This window comes from Siphateles boraxobius, unplaced genomic scaffold (assembly GCF_051911475.1).
Source record: "Siphateles boraxobius isolate OS27281-9 unplaced genomic scaffold, OSU_SipBor_1 3, whole genome shotgun sequence".
Classification (NCBI taxonomy): Eukaryota; Metazoa; Chordata; class Actinopteri; order Cypriniformes; family Leuciscidae; genus Siphateles; species Siphateles boraxobius.
The window spans coordinates 8620271-8644813 of NW_027508919.1; the positions used below are offsets into that span (position 1 = coordinate 8620271).

The window sequence follows — 24543 nt, forward strand, 5'->3', positions numbered from 1 at the left end:
GTCAGCTTTTGTGAGGGATTTCGCAGGGCAGTTAGTGAATATCAAAAATCCGTTCAGTCATTTCTTTGTTGCGAGGTCCTGGTCTGATTTTGGACAAAACTGGACAAAGTTTGTACAAGTACCGGAATAAATTAGTTTTTCATTTGCTTTAAAATGGTGGACAAATAAAATGATGGAAAGTGAAAAATTACATATCATCAGAATCGACGTAAGCCAAGGAAATTAAGGACGCAGAAAAAACAAATTTTGAACAATGTTTTCAAATAGCGTTTTTGCAACAAAGAAACTTATATCTCCGGAACACTAGGTGTCACTGTGTTGAAACTTTTCATTTACCTTCAGGACATGCTGATGATGACCCCTACCTAATTTTGTGCCAATATGAGAGATATTGCAATTTCTGGCAAAATTCAAAATGGAGGACTAATGTTCGTCCGATTGTGACAAAATCCTCGGATTTGGCATGACACAAGGAATCCATAGACACCAAGGTCACAATTTTCTGACAAACTGTTGAAAAGTTATGAGAAAATAATAAATAGCCTTAAAAAAGCAATTTTTCAGATCTCATGACCTGTAGGTGGCACTGATCTCATTCTGGGTGAATGTTAAAATCAGAGTCTGCTCCATAGCTAGCTAAAACAAGGAGAAGAGATGTGAACAGGTAATTATAAAACCACTGTAATCAAATTATTTTATTTTAAAAAAATTAAGCACACTATACAAATTCAATACACTCGTAATCAGACAAATATATCTCTGAAAATACCAATTAAACAGTACAATTACAACATCAGGCTACTATACTGAAATGAGACACTGCTTAATAATGCTTGCTTAAAATTATAAAAATACTTTTTACAAATTTTATCTCTTGAGGCCTATTGAAAAACATTCAGATAGCTGCACCATCTGTCCCTCGTAGTGACTTATGATGAAAAAAAAGTGTTAAATTTCTGTGTGTCTTTCGTCAACGTGACATCATCCTCACAAACTCTGGAAGGTTGAGTGTGGAAAAACAAAAAGGAAAACAGAAATACAGTATATTCAGTGAGTTAAACTGAAAATGCTAAGAAATGAGAATACTAGTCATCCTTATTTGTCCATCTTTCTCTTTTACCTTCAAAGTCAACCAGTCCGTCTCCGTTGAGGTCGGCATCACGAAGGATATCGTCAATATCTCGGGGTTTCAGCTGTTCTCCCATCAGCTTTTTCATGGCTTCTCTCAGTTCTGTGACGCTGATTTGCCCATCACCATTGGAGTCAAACTGCACACCGGTAAAATGCTGATAAGGCCACTGATGGCTACAGTCAACACAGTGGTGTGTGTGTGTGTAAGAGAGTGAGTGTGTGTACCTCTTTAAAGGCATCTCTCAGCTCCTTGACTCCGATCATGTCTGCTGTCTCTGCCAGCATTTTGGGGCCCATGAGCTCCACAAAGTCCTCAAAGTCGATTTTACCCCCACCTTAAAAAATACAGAGAATGTATGTTTTTTTTCTACTTTTTATTCTTCTGTAAAATAATACAAAATGTTAAATAAATGTTAAATACAATTTTATTTTAAATGACATTTTATTATTTTATCCTTAAAAATACAGAAATTAAAATGACCCTTATTCATTTTCTTACGTTGTAATTTTTTCTATAAATTATTACAAAATATTAACATTTTATGATTATATGTAATAATCAACAAAACAACAAAAGTTGAATTTAATAAAAAATCCCAGATTTGTTATGGTCTCAGACTATAATACAGTATCATATTATGCATGTAATTTTGCCACAGATCATAAATGCCTTCTCAGTGATGTCACTCACTTATTTGTTGACTCAGTTCAATGAGTTCCATCTCTGTCGGCATGTATCCCATCGTCCGCATGCATTCGCCCAGGTCCCTGCAGTTGATGTATCCTTTGTTCCTATCAAACTCTTTGAAGGCTTCTCTTAGTTCTGCATAAATACAAGGAAAGAGATGTTGAAATACACGAACGAACAGGGTGTTTACCAATCTGACACTTGTGAGGCGTGTGGTTACTGTGAATACCTTCTATCTCTTCTGGTCGCAGTTCCCTGTCCTGTTAAATCAAGAGACATAAGAAAGACGTTAAACACTGATGCACTTGAAGACATGTCTCTGTTTGACATGATCTCTCTCTGAATCATCAAAACAACTCAGACAAAACACAGGTAGGTATGTGGAAATGAGAAACTGGGACAAAATGCAAGTTTGAGGACTGGTTCCAATGTGTAATAATGTAGTGACATGGGTAGTCACTAGATTACACAGTGAAAGTTGCCCGGCAGCAGCTAAAAGATAAGGAGATTTGGGGGTTTAACTTGAGGAGGGCCCAGAGAAACACCCAACACACAGAGTGGATGAGGTTAAACAGAGTGCCATTTGAAAATCCAATAGATGATTCTCCTTTCCATTTACAGCTTTATCTAATACCCAATACCATATAGTAAAAATATGCATACGCATAAACCAGTGGATTGCATATGCCGCAAATACAGCACAGAATCTTTCTCAGTTAACTGAATATCATATCCTCACTGTTTAATAAAAAAGCACTGTTAAAAATCCATTGTCATTCTCAACCGTGGATAGTCAAACATGATATAATACTTTTATTCAGCAATGCATTATTTGTTTAAAAGTTACATTAAACATGTATGTTGTTAAAACATTTATTTCAAATAAATGCAAAGTAAAAAAAAATAATAGTTGGTTTAACTTAAAAAAGTAAGTTACCTGGTTGCCTTAAAATGTTGAGTTCATTGAAATAAAAAAACTTGAGTTCATACAAAGAAGGAAATTGGTTTAATTAACAGAATTTCAAAATATGATGTTATCTAATCCACATTAATTATATAAGTTGATTTGGCAAAAGGAAAAAAATTGTGATAAATCATGAATTTTTTTTTTTTTACATTGTGCATACGGTTCTTTTGAACTCTCTATTAATCAAAGAATCCTGAAAAAATGATCTCAGATTCCATAAAAAAATTAAGCAGCACAACTGTTGACACTGAAGACTGGAGTAATGGCAGCTGAAAATACAGATTTTCCATCTCATGAATAAACTATATTTTAAAATATAATAAAATAAAAAACAGTTATTTTAAATTGTAATAATATTTCACAATATTACTGTTTTTACTGAATCAAAATAAATGATCAAGTAAATGCAGCCTTGCAGGGTGAGCATTAAATGACTTCTTTCAAAAACTTTAAAAATAATCTTACTGATCTCAAACTATTGAGCGATAGTTTTTGACAACTTTTGATGGCTGCTGAACAAATAAGCTTAAGCAGGAAAATAAAAGAAACCTGCAAACATGACTTTATTTCCCACTTTAGAATGAATTATCTTTCCATTCCCTGACTGATCTTTTACAACAAACCAGTGGACGGGGGTGAAATGTAGTAGATGATTCACAATGACGATGATGTGATCTTTTCTATTAAAGCAAGTGGAGAATGTAGATGCTGAGACACTATGTTTTTAGTTTTTCATAGTACATACGAGCTGTGACTTTGCGAAGCCCTGTCTTAGGAAGATGCATGCGGGTCCGACGATATTATGTAGCATGGTGCAGTTTTGGACCAGTGCATTCAGAGGCTCCTTAAACTCAGAAGTTACTTCATTTTCTCCGTCAGCGTCTCCGGGTGGGCGGGGCCCTGGCGCCACTGACCCAGCCACTTTACCCTCAGCCACACCCTTAGGGTGAGGCCAAATTTTACTTGAGACATAATCGAATTAAACACAATTTAGCCAATGTGTTTGACATGTCCATAAACTAAAGTATTATGATAGTATTAACAAAATATCTATAAAAGTCTTAAAGTCTCACTTCAATATTACATTCAACACAGAAACACAGTTCCCCGGCCCTGACCTTTCAATAGGTTTCTCTTACCTTCTTCATTTTGTTTTTCATGGACGGTTTGGTGCAGTTTCCCATGCCTTAATCCTCAGTGAAGATGTTTTCTACCTCACCTCTTCTGTTCTTTTTATAGAATTAATTCATGGAGTGGTATGACAATATAACACTCGCCTGCTTCCATATTAAGCTACTTAAAGTCCATGTTGTTTAGTTACTCTAAAATGTCTCTTTAAACATTTGCATTCTTTCTCATCTTGAACCCTCTCTTATAACTCAAAGCAAACCACAAACAACACTAATGTTTCATAGATCATGCATACTTCTCCCTATTCTTGCCATTTTCACATCTCGTTTAAAAAAATCTCCCTGCCTCTTTCCTCTCTTCCCTATCCACTCACTTTCCTCACAGATTGCAGTCCAATGCAAATGATTTCGTTTGCAAGCTGAAAGAGAGAGATGTGGAGCGGAAGCGGGAGAGGGAGGTAAGGGGAGGGTGAGAAATGAGAAGGTTTTTAATCCCTATTTCAGATTAAAGACGGAGAGCCACGGGATGATGTACAGAGAGCACAAGGAGATTTGAGAAACAGAGGAGAAACAAATAAGTGCAAGAAAGAGCAGTGGTCGATTAACCAGGAGACATATTGTGCATATTTTTTATTTCCAATATATATATATATATATATATATATATATATACACATAACGGTTTCCTTTTTTTTGTAGCCTACATCTTGTGCAAAAAAAGTGTGCATTTATTTCACTCAATTTCTGTATTGCTCAACATTAAATTATCATTAAATTATTACATTTAAAAATTCAATATGCTATGAAGTCTCACACCACTTTGAAATTCTGGGATTCAAATTTTTATTTTAAAAGGGGGTCGAGTGGGGGTTCTTTGTAGGATTATATAACATTTAGAAAAAATATGTAATATTCCATACTATTTCTAGACAACATTTATGGCATTGATTATGTGATCTCCTTTGTTAAGACAGATATAAGATGTTCTTCTTCCACTCAAGAACAGGACGCTATTTTTGGATCATTTCAAATCATGCTAGAAAACATGATCATCAGGTTTTGCATAAACCTGTGAAGTTCAAATTTCTATGAAAAATTGCAGCATTTTCATTAGTGGTCTCAGATTGCACAGCTATTATATCAGCCAAATGGATACTATATCACTATCAGCCATATAAAAAACATATTGGTAGACAACTAAGAAAGAGTCCTTAGTTTGTAGCGTTACTATGAAGAGTCAAATGAAAAATACATTTACATTTATTCATTTAGCTGACGCTTTTATCCAAAGCGACTTACAATTGCTACATATGTCAGAGGTCGCACACGCCTCTGGAGCAACTAGGGGTTAAGTGTCTCGCTCAGGGACACATTGGTGTCTCACAGTGGATTCAAACCCGGGTTTCTCACACCAAAGGCATGTGTCATATCCACTGCGCCATCACCACCCCAGGAGGTTGCAGGAGGTTAAAAGCATTTGTCTTTTTAATACAAGTTGTGTATGTGTGTGCATGTGATAATCCCAGTCTAATCAAACCACACCTTTGGGCAGATGAACAGAGAACCACTATTTAATCAGCACTCATATTTATGTAAAACCCTGCGACATTGCCCTGTGTATACCACCAGCCTGCCAGAATGATAATCTACTCTAATCCACTCACACATACACATTGAAACTGTGAAAGCAGAAACTGTTTCTGTGCCAACATTCTTGTTTAAAAGAAAAGATCAGCAAATGTAGATAAATGCAACACTTTATTGTATAATGGTGTATAATAAAAACCATCATGATGCATTTGTGGTGTGTATTAGGAAGAATTTGTTTGAGTGCATGTTTGAGCCCACAGATTAGAGTCAAGTCAAACGAGGTCACTCTATGAGCAGCTGAGCATTGTGGGACTATTGAGTCCCAGATGTGTTTGAGTTCACCAGCTGCTGTACATGCAAACTGCATGAGTAATAGCAATCATATAGGCCTAGTGTGTATTGACAGATAAACATGACAGGAAATCCTTAGGTTATGCTGCTATAATCAGTGTTTTTTTTTCTTTTATTTGCTATCAAAGTTGACAAAAAGCAATACACACAGATGCACATATACACGAAGTGGTTGTTTTAGAACAAGGATCTTAAAGTGATCACAAGGAGGTGCTGGAGGTCTGCGAAAAATTAGAAAGAAAAGATTTTTCAAAATGTTTTTGAGGGCTGTTAACTTAAAGGGTAACTAAACCATTTTAACTGATATTACTTTTTTTAGTTAATGATCTGTAAGACTGGGGTTTTATTAATGCTGTTCATTGATTCGAGTACATTTTTTGACTTTTGGGTATAAAGTGTTTTAATTCTACAATAAATGATGTAAACACGTGCTGCCTTCTTCAGGTTGAACGGTGGCCACTGGAGTTAGCCATCGGAGTTAACTGATCTTCAGTCAGTACAATGTAAACAACCTGCTCTATGCCAGCCCACCTTTATCATTAGCCAATCTACACAGTGTATGCGGCCTGCTACCAATCACCACCTGTCCAGCCATCCAACTGACATATAAAACAGACAATCACTATACATCTTTTTTTGTAAAGAACTTTTTTAAAATTCTGATTGGATAATTATCAAGATCGAGGCCAAGCCTTGTGTATACTATTTTTATGTAGCAAAAAAAAAACTTCTATCACGTAGGGTCCCTCAGATTGCCCGTATGGTAGATCCGGGCCAGCACACCACCACACTTCCCCATTGCTTAAGCTACTTTTGACCAATTCCAAGCAGTGTCCTACATTTTAAAGCACATGAAACCATCAACAGCTCCACATGATCATATCCCTTCACAGATTATCAAAGATGCTTTTGACGCTATTGGTCCCTCTATTCAGTTTATTCTTTATTCCTGCCTGGCCACTGGCAAAGTTCCTACATGTTTCAAGTGGTTGTCCAGCCTATGCTAAAGAAACATAATCTGGATGCAAAATGTCCTAATAATTTCCGGCCTATCTCTAAACTGCCATTTATCTCTAAAATTTTGGAGAAGGTGGTTTTAATGCAGCTGCTTCCATACCTCAACTCAACAGAGATCCTAGAACCATCCCAATCTGGGCTCAAAGCCCGTCACAGCACGGAGACAGCCCTGTTAAAGGTGACAAATGACCTGCTGCTCACTCTTGACTCAGGTGATAATGCCATTCTGGTGATGTTGGATCTCAGTCTCGCAATTGACCCTGTAGACCATGGTAGGCCTATATTTAGCCTGGTCCCACCAGACTCTCATACATTTAATTTCATTTGTTCATAGAGTTTGGCACCGCTCCATAGGCGGGTACTCTATTGAAGTCTAAAACTATTGGATCTGCCCAGAGTCACTCTGGATCTGCCATAACCAATCGCTAACGTTTGGTCGTGACGTATGTCATGTCGAACCCTTTCATCTTTCTCCGCAGCCATTACTGAACTGCAACTCAAAATAATGCACGACATCAACGACATCGTTCTCAGCCACTCCCTCTGTACGATGATTGGCTCAGTACAAAATTGATCGGAGAAAACCAAAGACTACAGCACAATCCCAGACCTAGTACTGAAGGAAAGTGAAAATTGAGTGGAAGTACGTAGGAGGGCGGAGCCAGGCTATGGTATATTACTAGGGTGTCCCGAACAATGGGTTGGCATTAAGGGTATAACTGGTTTCACTCCTACCTTCACCAAAATATCTTTTTCAGTATAGGCCAGTACTCTTCATCCCCTGCCCCTGTGTCTTATGGTGTCCCCCAGGGGTCCATCTTGGGTCCAGTACTTTTCTGCCTTTATATGCTCCCCCTGGGTAACATCATCAGAAAATTAAATATTTCATTCCATTTCCATGCAGATGACTCCCAACTTTACATCCCACTTAAATCCGGAAACTCCATGCAGCCTCTTTTAGACTGTTTAAAATAAATTAAAATCAGGATGGCTAACAATTTCCTTCAGTTAAATGATAACAAAACAAAAGTTATTGTCTTTGGCCCTTCAAATTCTAAAAATTCCATCCCTGCCAACCTTGGCCCCCTTTGTTAAATCCCATGCACGTAATCTGGGTGTTATTTTAGACTCCCATCTTAACCTTGACAAACAAATTGCATCTGTTGTAAAGACTAGTTTTTATCAATTAAGAATAATTTCCAAACTCAAGTCTGTTTTGGCATACAATGATCTGGAAAAAGCCTTCATAACCTCCCGCCTAGACTATTGTAACTCTCTCTACTTTTGTCTTCCTCTGACACTGGTGGCAACGGCTTCAGATGGTCCAAAATGCAGCAGCTAGACTGCTCACGAACACAAAAAAGCATAAACATATTACACCTGTTCTAGCATCCATGCACTGGCTTCCAGTCCAGTATAGGAAACAATTTAAAATACTAATGATGGTTTTTAAAGCTCTTCACGTCCTGGCCCCCAGCTAGCTGGTATCATTTATCCCCATGTAGCCCCCAGGTCCCTCAGATCCTCAGCCAAGGTCTCCTCCATGTCCCATGGTCCCGGCTTAAGCAAAAAGGTGACAGAGCTTTTTCTATTGCTGGCCCTTAGCTGTGGAACCAATTGCCACCTGACATCAGAAATGCCTCTTCAATTACAATATTCAAAACCAGGCTCAAAACTCACATATTTATATTGGCCTTCCTTGTGTTTTAAATTGTCTTACCCTGTTGTCTGTAATTAACTGTTTGTCTCTTGATGTTGTCTTAGCTTAAATCACTAATCTGTGTATTTATTTTATTTTATTTTTATTCTGTGCTATTGTGCTATGTACAGCACTTTGGTCAGTGCAAGCTGTGTAAATGTGATATAAAAATAAATTTTACTTACTTTACTTACTAATAAAAGGTAGAAAAAAGGCAGTCAATTTAATTCAAATAAATAAATATGTTTAGTATGTAAAATAAACGTTTAGTTATTTGCTTCAGTACAGTAACAATATAAATGCCAACTAATTATTCTAGCACAAATTATGTTGTACAACACTTTCCCCCCTCACAGATTATAAACGGATCTTTACATACATGAAAATTTAAAGATGCTTTTATGTTTTAGAAACTGGGTCCCTCAAAATAATTATTTTTTAAAGTAATAATAAATAATTACTTACTTTTTTAAAGTAATAATTATTACTTATTTGGGGGTCCTTGGCATCAAAAAGTTTGAAAGACGCTTTTTAAAATCTTTAAAGCTGCACTAATATACATGAATTCGTTTATAAAAACACTTTTATATGTCGCAACAGTTAAATTGGCCTGAGATGGAAAACAAAACCTAGCTATCAACCTCTCGGTAGATTGAGTTCCTTGTTTTTGAAAAATGCCATATGTGCAGCAGGGGTTTCATTTATTATTAAATCGATTTTTCAGAAATAAAACACTCTTTTGCTTACCCTCCCATTTAAGTGGAGAGTATATCCAGTTCAGATCCTCTGCTTTATTTATTGACTTAAGGATAATCAGATGTCAGACTGGTCAACCTATATGTGTTAACTCTTTTATCTAACAATACCCATTCTCAGGTGACTTAAACTAAAGGATAGTGTTTCAGAGAATACTCTAATGAAAACTACTTTGCAAATGTAAGCTACAAAAAAGTAAATACCAACATAACCTGCATTAGTTCATTCTTTTTTCAGTATGTTTGACTAAACAAAAGCAAGAAAAGATGTTTATTAAATTCAGCTTAGCCAATGACTCAGTAAACGAATCATCCTAAATGAGTTAGTAGCTATCTATGTCTCCAAGCCAATTAAATAATTATGACAATAACAAACAATGATCCCTCTTCCAGAAAGGTGAGTGGGCAAGATTGGGTTTCTAGTGTGCTCACCGCTGGTGATTCAAGCTCGATATCAAGTGATTACCACGGGACGCAAGGTTATCCTATAGTGTGGGAATGCAATACTACAAGTCTAAGACCAGGTCATGAGCGGATGAACCACGAGGGGACAGACGTGCTTGTTAGGACAGCTCCTTAACCTGTCGTCTCATGCCTGACAGTCACATAACCAACTATCTGCTAATGAAGTCACTTTGGGAGACAAGAATACCTTCCCAGAATAGAAACATCATGCATGTGGTAGCATCTAAATTAAATTCAATTTAGTTGAGTAAAAAATATTGTTTAAGATTGAACGGGGTTATTATTGTTAACTAAAACTAAAAGCTGAAATAAAATTAAATATAGGTATTAAATGAAAATTCGAAATATTGCTACATTACAAATGTACTAAAAATTTAACTAAAATTAAAATGGAAAAAAAATGAAATAAATTAATAAAAGATTATTCAAAATATTACTAAAAACTATAATAGTATATAAATAATACTAAAATAACACTAAATTAACCTGACTAAAAGTGAACCTCAAGTCAATTTTCCAATGAAAGTCAATTTTGAGGGTCAGGTCGGGTGGATAAAGGTGAATAGAGCACATTGGATAATGATTTCTAGATTTCCTTAAAAAGACAAAGAAACTAGCATTAAACTGATGCTTTGACATGCATTTTATTTCTTATGATTCACTATATAAAACCTATTTCTAAAATTAAATCTACTAACCTATAGTCAGTTAGGCTGAATCATTTATTTTAAATAACATTTTTACTAAAATAAAATCAGTTAAACTACCTAGATAACATGATGATATTTATTCTTCACAAAAAAATGTAATTTCTTTTATTTAGCAGAATTGAATGTAGTAGTGGGCCACTGAAAGACTGCAGTAGGTAGAAGGGTATGAAATGGCAATATGTGTATGGGATATGAAAGGTGGCCTGCAGGGGGTGCTATTGTGCAGTCTTACTTGGCCAAAAACAGACTCAATGATAGGTACGAGGTCGAGTTCCACCTGCTCCTTCGATTCCCCAGTCTCAGCGGGCTCCTCTTCAAGTTCCTCCTCACCATCTCCACCTCTGCTGGGAGGAACGATGCGCTGATTCTTTCGCTGTCCCATTTTAGGTTTTGCATTGTTGTTGAATACCTCCACCACACCCATTTCAACTTGCTTCCTCTGTTTCTCCACCTTCTTCTTGATTGCGGCTTGGACCTGTCAGAAGGCACAGGAGGTCAGACATCCTAACTAAGCTGATGTTTAATCAGCAACTGGGGACTCATTTTAAAGATAATTACAAAAGCTACATAGAACTTAGTCATATTTAATTTTAGACTGGGATGAAAACAAGGCTGTGACATAGGTTCAATAGACTGTAATGGTGTTGTTTACCAACATATTGATTGTTCCAAAAGACTTTCAGAAGACAAAAAATCCAGAAAACCATTTTGAAACTTGTGAGTTGTAAAAAAACCAAATGACTCACAGCCTCATTTTCATCCATGTAAAATTCAATAAGGCGCCACCCTTGGGAGTAAAGGGAGTGAGGCACACATACAGTTTGATTACAATGTGGGTTGTTTTTAAGAGAGAGGAGGAAAAAGTCACAGTGGGTGGAGTCAGAGCACTGTGGGTAGAGCTAAAATTGTCATCAAGACAAGATTTGACTGATATCTTCTAACTTAAATGAGCCAATCAAAGTTGACTGTTTGTACTGTAAAGTAGACAAGAGGTCTGTTCGACTTGATGCGGCGCTGCGCAGACCGATCGGTGTATGACATCAAAGTAGGCCTACAGCGATGGCGATTCGAAAGCTTGCTAATCGCTCTCTCTGAACTTTGATGTCATTCACCGTTCGGTCTGTGCAGCACCGCCTCAAGTCGAACACACCTAGTAAACACAGTTAAACATAATTTTACTTAAATTAAACTATTCATCCAGCATAATTACTGTGCTGTGCTCATATTAAACTTTAATGTTAACAGTGACGTGTAATGCCGGGGAAACACTTTACGACTAGCTGAAACATTCTAAGACTGAACTGAACACACTTACAGACTTTTAAACACCAGCTGTGAACACCGACTAAACTCAACTGTCTCTGACTCGGCATTTTTGTGATCGTATCAAATAACGTTCATAATAAGCCTTACAATCGTTAAGTGTGTCCCCGGCTTAAGTTCAATCTTAAAATGCCGCAAACAGAATAGAAGGGAAAAAAAGATTGTTTTTTTTAACAGGTTTACTGAACAATCCGTCCATCTGCCATTGGTCGGTCAAATACATAGCCCAGCTCCAAAACCTAATATCATTGATTGTGCCAATGTTGCTATGCCAGGCTGAGCTCAAACAAACAGAGACATGTTTTTATAGTGCCAAAGAGTTACGCTTTACATGGAAATCAATCTATTGTTTACTTGTCTGTGCATACTAAGCTGGAAATGAAAACATGGTATTTTAATGTTGCAAAAATCACAATTTACCTTTAAGCTGATTTTATTTAGAGCAGAATTTATTTATTTAAAGACAAAAAACACTCTCTGGGAATCAAAAAAATGTATAGTTCATAGAATACAAACACACACACACGTTTGACTCTACCTGTTTCGCTGTTTTCACCGGTGGAGCGCTCATGCCGCCGGTACTACCTGCCCCTCCTGCTGATCCCTCTCGAATAATCATGAACATCTTGCAACAATGGCACGCTCTCTCTTTCTCTTTCTCTTCTCTCTCTCCCTCTCTCCCTCTCTCTCTCTCTCTCTCTCTCTCTCAGTAAGACAACACCTGTTTTACCCCTCCCAATATGGGCCTGTCAGATGTTCCCTCCGTGCAATTGCAATTGTTATTGTTACTCTCCTGTGAATTTCTCAGAACCGTATTCAGTAACTCAAGCTGAATTAGGAAGGCTGGATAAATGTGGTAATTTTCTTTTCAAAAATCAAAAGAAATCAATTTAAACCTCTTTCTGCTTTGCCACATCTTTCATTCTATTGATGCCTGTATGTCTCTCTCCATCTGACTCGGTCATCTGCTCCTCTGTAGAAGTCCTCAGTTTGTCATCCTTCTCTCTGGCCAGGTGTGTTTTATCCAACAGGATACTGAAGGATACCGTGTCTGCTTTTTGGCCTTCTAACATTCCGAAGGTGACACTCTATCCATCCGATACCTCTCTCTCCTTATCTTTCATTTGCCCTTTTCGATCTGAGTTCTAGGCTGCATTCTAAAGTGCATTGGATTGGTAAGATAAGGGGTTTCTGTGTTAGTAGATTAAAAAAAAACAACAACAAAGGTTTTTATGAATCTCACACACATAACCTCACTCTACACACTGTGTTCTGCTTGTTTTTATTTATTTATTCATGTATTTATTTGGCATTTGCTTCTGTATTTCATAGCGCTTTCTGCCAGTTTTTGTTTTCTTATGTTTTTATTTTTATAATAAATAATTTTATTTTATATTGTTCTTATCTGATGCCACAGCAATCAACCTCTATTTCTTATGATTCTCTTACTGGATTCTGTTACTGGAGAGATGTGGCAAGGACTTTTAAGTAACTTATACAGAACGTTGCCTAATTATTATGTTTAGGTTATTATTTTGCAACCATAAAACAACCTATATGACCTATACAGAGCTCTGAAATTAGTTTAATACAGCATTTGAAATTAGATCAATATATGAAATTTAACCATGTTTTATTAGGCTATAGTAAAAGTTTAGTCACCATGGTTTTTGGCTGATTGATTACCATTTGTATAACCACATGTTAGCCAACTACAAATAGCTTACCATGATGAAACTATATGGTTAGTGTAGCAAAACTATTGCTAAATTGTGGTTGCCATGGTTAACTGATAACCATGTTTTTTTGTGTGTAGTAAACCCATGGTTAATTTCGTAAGAGTAATACTTTGGTTATTTGATGGCAACGTTAGGATAACTGCAAAGTCATTATCATAATTCTTTTTGTGTTCTGATGACCAGAATTTGCATAAAAAGTGTAATTAAAACGTCAGTCTGAAATTTTCTTTAAGATAAAATGTGTTTCTTTTCAACTAGTCAAAAGATACAGTATATGGATTGGACGATAGCTAATATAACTATAAAAAGCATATCGTCTATGTCAGGGAAGTGCATTTTACTGAGGTGAGAGACATTTTTTTATTCCATAATTTATGAAAATAACTGGCCTTTAAAAATAAAAATCTGCCTGGCTCTATGGGAATTTACAGTTTTTCTCAATTGTTTACACACAAATTCTGGTACTTGAGACACAATGACCACAACATGTAACTCATTCACCAACCCCCTGAACCAATTCTCCTTAACTACAAGCACAATTCCTGCTTTACACTCAAATTGCAGTTCTAAAACACACGTTTTTCAAAACACTACACACAATTCTCTGCATTTGGCACAATTTTCAAGCTCAAAATCTCTTGTTTTCACAAGGAACACACTGCCATTCAGATCTGCACACTGACTCGTCACATGGGCAAACACGTCACACAGTTTTACAGTTAGCAATCAGAGATTTAGCATAAAAGACCGAAGCAGAAGAGAAGATTCAGCATAGTTATTTATTTTTTTACTGTAACTATATACAGTACATTTTTCTGTTGTTTTGTATGTAGACCACTGTATGTGCAACTTTGTGTTGGTTGGGATGTACGAAATGTGCGATCTATCTCCCATTGTTTTTGTGGGAAAAATAAAATGTATTTGTTGCCGTGTATTTGTGTGTTCTGGGTATAAAAACAATATTCTCAAATATTTTACAACACACTTATGTGTGTACTGTCTGTAGTAAGTGTAACTGAACAAAAAAGGCCTGAGTCATTATGATGAATGGAGAAGAAGTGTTTTCCATTCATCACAGTGTTTTACATTGAGCACATCAGTGTTCAACTGGTTCTTATAAATGTCTATTCATATGATGGTTTGTGTGTGTCATTTGAAAACAATATACCATTTTGAGAAGAAATAACATTGTTTTGAATGTAAAGTTTCATTTTGCAGAAGAATTGAGGGGTTTTGCCCATTGTGTGTGTGTTTTTTGATTTGTGTGTAGAGTTCAGAGAATATGAGGCATTCTTTCAGAAAATGTGTGTAAACAATCAAAACTGCAACATAGGGGTGTCCTGACTTATGCAACCTGTATTTTAAGGAAGAACATTTATTTATTTACGATACATTCATTCACAAAGAAAATTGGTGTCCTTAAAGGTTGGATTTTTTCCTCATTTTTTATTTTTATTAAGGCATTAAGATTAATTTCAAAAAGATTATTTTTTATTCCTCTTTTTAGTCAACTTTAGCATGGGTGTGTTCACTTGTGTGTGTGTGTGTGTGTGTGTGTGTGTGTGTGTGTGTGTGTGTGTGTGTGTGTGTGTGTGTGTGTGTGTGTGTGTGTGTGTGTGTGTGTGTGTGTGTGTGTGTGTGTGTGTGTGTGTGTGTGTGTGTGTGTGTTAAAAGGTTCAATATTTTGAGACCCAATCTCACAGATTTCAATAGGACATAAATGATGGTGACCTCATTGTAGACAGCTTATATGCCCACATTTGTGTTTAGGTTAATCTTTCCAGATTTGATCAGTGCATTTAAATGTATCTCCTAACACCTCTACTCATGCTCAACTTATCTAACGCTTCATATTTAAGTAGATTTAATGATCATAGCATGAAATCTTCTCTCTCTCTGTCACCTTCACCTGATGTATAATTTATGGATAAAGAGCTACACTCAGTCAGAAGAGAAAGCTCAGTAACGGAAAATGAAAGAGGAGATAAAATAGGGGAGTATTTGTGCGTCAGACGCAGTGAACTCAGGGTGAGGGGAGAAGAGAGGATGCCATTGACTGACGACAAAACCGAAATGTAAACCGCAGGATTGAGTAACGACGACTCCTGCTGATTTTACAAGGATATCTAATTGCAATCTATCAAATGTTAGGGAAAAGGTAGGAGGAGAGAGGGATGTAGGTTGGTTAAGGGAGAAAGAGAAACGGAAAGGGGCAAGTGTGTATAAATAAGAAAAGAGAGAAATTAGATCTTGTAACGTAGAAGGATATATTGCTTATTGATCAGTCATACATATTAAATGCCACATGTACTGATCAATAAGGCCTTATAACTGTTTGATCAGGTTTAGATCACATTCACCATTAAATATCATCATCTAATTCCTTTTCCACATACGATTTGTCTATTAGAAAACACACGTAAACTTTTCACAAATAGTATACATAGATATCAAGTCTGTAGAAAACAAAGATTTTGGCCCGTCTCACTGCAGAAGTCCTGACCTTTCTTGACTGTACTCTCAAAAAAAAGGCACAAAAGCTGTCACTGGGGTGGTACCTTTTTAAAATGTACACTTTTTGTACCTAAAGGGTGCATACTGACATATCTTAAAGGTACATATTAGTATGTAAAGTGTACATATTAGTCCCTAAAAGGAACAAATATGTACCTTTTGAAAAAGTACCACCCTAGTGACAGTTTTTGTACCTTTTTTCTGAGTGAACAAATAAAATGATACAACAATTTAATAATTTTAAAATAATCTGTTAATAATAATTTTTTTAAAATTATTCATTCATTTTAATTTCTAAAAATAATTTACAGCAGTGTCTGACAGACTGCATGCATCCAAAGAAGTTTGCGTGCTACAAAGAAAAATACGTTTTAAAATTAAGACACTTATTCACAATTTTTCTAGAATTTATGGAAACTTTATTTCTTTATTCTCACTCTTAAAAATTCTGGGTTGTCAACAGTGTGGGTCAAATATGGACAAACCCAACCGTTGGTTTAAAAATCCAACCAATTTCTAACTATGTATTTTTTATTGATAAATGTCATCGTTTAAGGTCTAATTGTGTCCTATTTGCGGAAAGCACCATACGCCGTTTCTAAAGATATGAAATAATAATGACAAATGATTGGATTATTCTCTTTTGTGTTATGTTCAGGCCAGAGATTACATCTTGACCCAGACATGCTTGACAGGTGAACTGTCTCGTTTAGATGAATTAAACATCACAGTGCAGTCTGACTCTCGGAAGATCACTTGTTCTGATGATTCACCGCTGAGAGCAGTAAATGTGCTCAGATGCTTTCTTGTTTTTTGAATTAATAATCTCTCGTTACAGTTCAGATAATCCCACACTAAAACGGAAAAAGAGGTTTTACACAAAACAACTAGACATCAGTTAGTAGTGCAAAAAAAATGTGATACACTGAGACTGAATCTCTGATGTAGAGTATTTGACTGTCATCTTTCCCTTTTTACATTACCACCAATCCTAAAAAGTAAAATAATATTTATACAGTATATATACACTGAGGTCCAAATGTCTGAGAGCACTAGTGAAGATGTTTGTATTTTTATTTAATGCAAAATGTTTAAATTACAAGTTGTAAAACTCAAATTGTTGTAATGGAACCAGCATTCAAACTGCATGAACTCCACAAGTTTGAGCAAAACCTGAACAATTGTGTTTTTTCTCTTTTATCTCACCCTATTGAAGGACCAAATGAATTTGCTTACTTTCACTCCAGGATTACAATACCAAGACTGTCCACATAGGGGCTGGAGTTCTCTGGAGGACTGTGCAGTTTCCTTGATTTCACAAGACAAGCCAAAGGAAGCAATAAATGCAAGATGTCCACATAGCTGTATACGCATCACTGATGACGTATTTTTATTATATAATTGTGATGTCTTTTGTTAAAGGTAAAAAAAAATGAAAATTCTGTCATAATTTACTCACCCTCAAGTTATATCAAACCTGTATGAATTTCAGAATTTTCATTTTTAAGCGAACTATTGCCGTGTGGAGGCATGAAGTGCAATCTTTATTCCTCTGTAATCATTAAGTTAGACAAATAGCCTACAGCTCTCTTTATCTCCAATCCATTTATAAAAAATAAAAAAAAAGGTTAGAGTCCATAATGTCCCTTTCTTATTTAACCTGTGATTCTACTTCACTCATGGAACCTGATTCACCTTGTCCGAATTTATTGTGTGATAATTTGGCTGCCTCTTGCTTAATTGGTCAAATGTAATAGCAAAAATAAAACACTTTGAACCATTAAGAAAGTACTTAAAACGTGTTGTGAAACAGTGATTCAAACAAACAGTTTCAGGAAAATTAGGAAATCTCAGAAAGTCCAATGACGTTTAAAATACCAAAAGGAAATATGTTTGCACATCTGGAAACAATGAAAGGATTTTGTGACGCTTTATGATGAGAATTTATTCTTTGCTCAAGTTATTTATACACTTATATATTAACAAATAGCTGACCTCCTGTCAAGGCTGGAAATCAAGACCCGTCCGAATCCACTTCCTGTCTCCTGAGATACCTTCATCGGATCAATTTTTGAAGGCAGCATATAGGATCCTTTGATGCCTTTGATATCCTACAATCATGTGCTATCCTTTCTGAGACAGTTGAGCTAAAAAAAATAAAGATGTCATCTGAAAGTGGCATTTGGTGGTCAGTGTGTGTGTAAATGTATGTTTATTTCTACTTCTGATGTAATTTCTAGCGAGACATCACTATTGTAGCAATTAAATATTTGATTAGTTATCACCAAAGCTTCTTTTTTACTTCTAAGCGAAGAAGAACCAAAATGAACTTTGCCGTGACTATATCGTGGCATTGAATCAGTCTCTTCTATGTTACACTTGCAAGAGTGCGAGCAAAGACCAAGGAGTTGCTGGCTGCAGTTTACTTAACCCTTGTGCATCAATTTTAAAAAAGTTACACATAGGTAGGCCTACACAGAGGACAAAAATGTCCGTGTTTAAAAACTGTCATAAAAATGTGAAGCATGGGAGCACAGACTTAAGTTTGGTATCATTTTAAAGAAGACCCGTGTCAGATTATTGCTGAAGTAAACGAATTATAAGTAAATCCAAAAAAAAGTTATATAGGTATAAGTTTATGAAATTATTTATGAAAATTATTTTATACAAAATATATATTTTATAAAAAAAAAAGTTGAACTCTAAAATGGCAAGAAAATAAAAGCCATAAATCTAAATAAATTGTGTTCCAAATTTGAGTATGTTATCTCAAAAAATGAGCTTTCGGTAAGAGTTTGTTTGGGGGCAGTAACACATTTTCCCCATTGGCTGCCAAAAAAGCTCCACTGGTGCACACAGTGATTGGATTTGTTATTTGCAGTTGAGTTTTTCTCTCTCAATATTACAAACACACACATGCACACACACACATATTTTTTCATAACACACATACTAACCACACTGACATCCATACCAACACACCCAGACAAATATCGTTGCATAATTTATCCAATTGGCTCTATAATATGCCGAAGCAGAAAACAGGAATAAAGCGGTATTTGTTTTATAGGCCAAACCTGGAAAAATGTCACCATCTGATAAAAAAATTGTAAAAATTTAAATTTTGAAGCCTTGTCAACAGAATGAAAGCCTCTTAACAAAGATTGCATCATTTTATAGTTAAATGGCACTGGGATTAAAAAATTGCCGTTTTAATGGGTTTCAATGGGGACATTTTTGTCCAAAAGGTGCTGAGTGGGAGTATTTTGTGTAGCTAGTTCAAAAAAGATTTTTTAAAGAAAATGGTGGTGAAATAGTAAAATTCCAATAAAAACACACACCTGTGCAAAATGTTATGCAGTTAGCATTAACACGGGCAAAGTTATCAAAAAAACTAAACTGAAAAGGACAAAAATGTCCATAAGGATGCACAAGCCAACAATGTCGCTAATAACAAGTGTTTCTAAATTCTAGCCCCTTTAAAAGTATAGTTCACTTAAAAATTAAAATTCTGTCAACATTTACTCACCCTCAAGTTGATTCAAACCTGTATGAATTTCTTTCTTCTGCTGAACACAAAGGAAAATATTTTGAAGAATGTCAGAAACCAGACAGTTGATGGACCCCATTGACTTTCATAGTAAAACAAATACTATGAAAGTCAATGGGGCCCATAAACTGTTTGGTTGACATTCTTCAAAATATCTTCTTTTGTGTTTAGCAAATTAAGTTACAAATACAATACAAAGCATACATAATATAAAGAAAGTGATGCAAGACAGAGTCAAATATTTTTTTATGTAGTTAGTTATGCCTCACTTACTGTCAGGCTCCCATGCTTCATGTCAAAGGAACAATATTTACTTAGCAATATCCACTTTAATAATACTTTACAGCGTGAGCAAGCAGCCTAACAATCACATATTGTGCAAGCTCATGTTCCACTGACCGGCTCTGACGATATAATGGGTCATGTTGACATGCCTGGGTGTGTCTGAGAGTGTTGAAAATCTTAACACATTTCTCCAAAATAATCTGGAACAGAGAAGGACTAAACTGAGGCGCAGAACCTTACTACCTGAGATTTCACTACTTTTATCATTACTGAGATTTTATCGCTTATAACGGTAAGTATTTCCATATTAAGCAACGTTGTGGTGGCTTTTTATTGCTGGAACATGTAATGTGTTTTTATGTCTATAAATGATTATATTAATTTGCATTTTTAAAAAAACTTTTTTTTAAATTTATAGGCATATTGTATTTTAACTGATAATCTCGCTTGACAAAACAAACAGGTAATAGAAAGTAACTTTTATAAACCTTTATAAAGTTACAAGTCTCTTTTCAAAGACATTTATTATAGCCTACCTGTTATTGAAGACTAAAATAATGCATGACGAAGTGGGAAATGGTACATAATGGTAGTGGAGTATAATCTTGCTGCCTGCATTATTTTTTAGCTTCTCCAGTTCTTCCAGAAAGATTAGGCTACGTAGTTACGTATTAACCAAAATTACCCCAACAAGATGCATGCTTTCAGGAAGTGATTACTACCGGAAAGAACTTAAAGGGATAGTTCACCCAAAAATGAAAATTCTGTCAGTATTTACTCACCCTCATGTTGATCCAACCCCGTAAGACCTTCATTCATTTTCGGAACACGAATTAAGATTTTTTTTATGAAATCTGAGAGCTGGATCACTCCTCCATACTAGTCCATAGGCTTCTAAGGGATTGAAACTTGCCAGCCCCGAAAAGTTATTAAAGACATCGTTAAAATAGTCCAAGTGACTACAGTGGCTCAATCTTAAGTTTATCAAGCGACGAGAATACTTTTTGTGTGCAAAAACAAATAAAAATAACGACTTTATTTCAACTATTCATTTCCTACTCTGTGGGCCTCTAGTCAGTTAAACTAGTGTAATAGTGTAAGTGTTTCTGTGTTGCACGTCAAACGTAGGCTCACTATTGGCCGACGCTGGTCATGTGGGTGATGCGTGTGACTTACAACAAAAGAAGCTTACGCTATTACACTAGTGAACTGACTAGAGGCCCACAGAGAAGGAAATGAATAGTTGCTATAAAGTTATTTTTGGTTTTTTTGCGCACAAAAAGTATTTTTGTCGCTTGATAAACTTAAGATTGAGCCACTGTAGTCACTTGGACTATTTTAACGATGTCTTTAATAACTTTTCAGGGAACAAGTTTCAATCCCTTAGAAGCCTATGGAGGAGTGATCCAGCTCTCAGATTTCATCAAAAATATCTTAATTCGTGTTCCAAAGATGAATGAAGGTCTTACGGGGTTGGAACAATGTGAGGGTGAGTAAATACAGACAGAATTTTCATTTTTTGGTGAACTAACCCTTTAATGGGAAATCCGTTATGATGAAAGTTATTGCCCTTGCTGTGACATGCGTGTTGTGTAAACAAGTGTTGTAAACAGAATATACACTGGAAAAATCTTAATCAGTACTCTCATAATCATAATTATGACAATCAAAATTGCGTCCCCCTCACTGATCTATATAAATGTCATTCATATAGATCAGTGCTTCCCTTGACATGTTCACTGACACCAGGGCGGGACAATCTGTCACTCACATGTCAGCACAGCAATAGTAGACCACAACCATTCAACGATTCAATCAGTTTTCGATGGACAAAATCAATTCACACTAATACGTTTTTGTTTGAAAACGCATCTTTTTATCTCCATTTTGGCCTTCCGTCCACACTTAGGCTACGTTTACATGACAACGATGTGCAAAAAATGCAAACGTTTTTTCTTTGTACTGATGACGACGATCCCTCTTCACACAGATCTGCAAAACGACTATAAATGCTGTTTATGCATGCCAGGTCAGTAGTTGGCGATGTCACTTTGTAAAAAAAGACCATGCGCCTACGCAGATACGTATTCTTTTACAGAGCACTCGCGCCTAGACTAAGCACGTAATGCGCATGCATCACCGTTTTCACAGATTTTGTAGTGTACACAAGAGACGATAACAGTATAGTTTTCAAAAACTTGCACTTTGAAACACGTTTTCAAAATGTTGTGTTTTCAGGCCCCCCCAAATGCCAGTGTTGTGTAAATGAACGGCCAAAACGCATAAAAAGTTTTCCTTTTTTTAGTTGAAAACAGTGTCGTGTAAACTGCCCCTGAGACGCCGTTTTTGTCAGCGAAGATGGAGCTTTTTGAAAACGCTCTCCCAAGTTAATACATTTCTTTTCGCTTTGTATGGTGTGGACTCAGAGGTATTCAAAAATGATTAATGGAAACATAGCCTTAGTGGCGTTTTGGGGGCCTGAAAACGGAAGCTTTTGAGAACGGGTTTCAAAGTGCAAGTTTTTAAAAACTATACCGTTATCGTCTCTGTGTAAACAACAAAAGCGCGAATTTTTGGAAACGGTAACGTCATGTGCATGCGTATTACGTGTTCCTTTACAAAGTGACATTGCCAACAACTGGCCTGGCAGGCATAACACAGCATCGTTTCGACAACGTTGTCGTCTGTACGTGAAAAACACAAAGAGAAACCTTAGAATGGCTTCACGGAAATTAATACTCCTGTCAGTATCATTATTTAAAACCATAAACTTTCATCTAAATCTATTCTTAAAATCTCTTCAGTTTATCAGAATGGTTCAGATTGCAAAGTCACTAGTCTTTCTCTGCATGCTGATTGGATGGTCACAGGCCTTTCCATACCATGATGTCACCACTGAGGATAAAGCAATGAAAGATGTTGACAAGGTAGAGAAAGAAAGACAAGATGTTATACTGAGTGTAAGTGCCTCATTTCATCTGTACTGATGTATGCTATTTCCCTACTCAACATTTGTTTTACTGCTACAGCATAAGTTAAACACATATGGCGTTTAATGGAAAGAAATATCATGCAGCTATATTTTCTCTTTAGGTCACAGACCTGACTCCACCAGTGTGCCGTGTGGTAAATGAGAGTTTGGATTGTCCTTTGTCCTGTCGAAATGCAAGCTGGGAAGTGACTTACATCATGTCAGATGGTGCTGGTTCAGGAATTGATCACCCCTCTTTTTCTGCCACTGACTCTAGTGAATTCAACACTACCTTTTTCATTTACATTGATACAACTGTAGATGAAAACGGCTACAATGCAACTCTTGTAAAATATATTGGTTCCTGTTGCTTCAAAGATGTGGAGATTAGTGTGATGGACAAGGCAGGAAACAAGGCAAAGTGTCCTTTTAATATAAAACGCCCTGTGACCACAATCAGTCCAATGACTGTCAAACCCACATCCAGTAGCTCTACTACAACCATCTCTCTTTGGTCAAGTTTAATACTGATGGCACTAAAATCTTTACTGTTTTAACATGGATGTGCATTGTATGTAAATGTGACAATGACTTGCTGTATGGTGTAGTAAACTGTGACAATAACACTTTTTTTAATTCCTTATACTGCAATCATGTAGTTTCACTATTTATGTTGCTGTAGCTTTTGAGAATAAATCAAACTTGTGGAAGTAGTGGTATGCACAGTATTTCTTTTCATTCTAATTTTGTTGTACTTTATAAAGTGCTTTATAAAGTGCTTTATAAAGTTTTACTTTAAGCACATGTACAGGCCACATATTTAGTCCTTTGTTTAAATCAATTAAAAGGCATAATTTACAGTGCTCACTGTGGGGGAACTTATTCAAAAGACCATAACAACTTGTGTGTGAGAGAGGCATGGGGTCTGACTGAATGATAGCCATCACAGTTAGGAATAATAGGACTACAACACCATGTAAAACCCATAGCAACCTAGAAACAACAGCAAGGTTAGGCTGTAATGTGTTTTATCACATAGTTCATAAGTTTAAGATACAGCTAAATGAGGCATCACATGATAAAATACTGTAGAAATTTAAAATCATTAGTTTATAAGGTGTCCTAGTTCTCCCTGCTCTGATAAAGGTCCAAAAAAATAATAAAATCAGGATCAAACAATTGCTGTGAACTTCAGAATGCTCAGTCAAGACTCAGCTTTCCTTTGCCATGTTTTTTTGTCAAAGTTGAACAATCTATCTGTCCTTTTTGACATGATCGGTCTGAAGAACTAGAGATTTTGGTAAAGAACGAACCAAATAAAGTACTGCAATCATAGCAGTATCGCACTAAAGAAGTAACTTACAGCTAATTTTACCAAATATAACCCTTAAAATTTTGTAACAGAACATAAAGACCAGTAAAACTTAACTTTAGGGTTATTATTTATTAGGTCCTAATGTATTTAATTTAGTTCTGTGATATAAAATAATATTTCTTAAGTAATATACATTTCTTAGGAACAACTCATATTTACTTCAACTAATAATCCTATGCAGCTTGGCATGACAAAAGCACCAAGGAAAGTGCTATCCGTTGGAGACTGAACTGAGGTGAAAACTGAGGCTGAACTCAGCGTTTTTCCCTCACTGCGCCTGCGT

The 24543-nt window shown here is 36.0% G+C and overlaps 1 protein-coding gene and 1 long non-coding RNA gene across 4 annotated transcripts; one reads left to right on the forward strand and one right to left on the reverse strand.

Annotated features, from left to right (window-relative positions):
* Positions 1–668: 668 nt before the first annotated feature.
* On the reverse strand, positions 669–20558 carry cabp2b (calcium binding protein 2b). 3 transcript variants are annotated; one of them, XM_077247720.1, is made up of 8 exons: positions 20451–20520; positions 17316–17387; positions 10736–10978; positions 2049–2079; positions 1823–1954; positions 1357–1466; positions 1121–1268; positions 669–996 (listed from the first exon to the last, which is right to left on the reverse strand). In XM_077247720.1, the coding sequence occupies exons 3-8, from the start codon at positions 10925–10927 to the stop codon at positions 971–973; spliced, it is 639 nt and encodes a 212-aa protein (XP_077103835.1). In that variant the 5' UTR covers positions 10928–10978; positions 17316–17387; positions 20451–20520; the 3' UTR covers positions 669–970. The 3 variants fall into 3 exon arrangements, with proteins under 3 accessions (XP_077103835.1, XP_077103834.1, XP_077103833.1); XM_077247719.1 differs by lacking the exon at positions 17316–17387 and having other exon boundaries at positions 20451–20558; XM_077247718.1 differs by lacking the exons at positions 17316–17387; positions 20451–20520 and adding an exon at positions 12365–12858.
* LOC143756887 (uncharacterized) lies at positions 20014–23748 on the forward strand. Its single transcript, XR_013210345.1, has 3 exons — positions 20014–20206; positions 22719–22874; positions 23008–23748. It is a non-coding gene; the product is annotated as an uncharacterized LOC143756887 (long non-coding RNA).
* The last annotated feature ends 795 nt before the right edge of the window (positions 23749–24543 follow it).

Excerpts from the sequence above, each read along its gene's own strand:
- cabp2b (XM_077247718.1), bottom strand. The coding sequence starts at position 12,451 with ATGTTCATGATTATTCGAGAGGGATCAGCAGGAGGGGCAGGTAGTACC. Across the intron at positions 10,979-12,364 it reads CGGTGAAAACAGCGAAACAG|GTCCAAGCCGCAATCAAGAA; the intron begins GTAGAGTCAAAC and ends GCCTTCTGACAG. Across the intron at positions 2,080-10,735 it reads TTGAGTCTGTTTTTGGCCAA|GACAGGGAACTGCGACCAGA; the intron begins GTAAGACTGCAC and ends TTGATTTAACAG.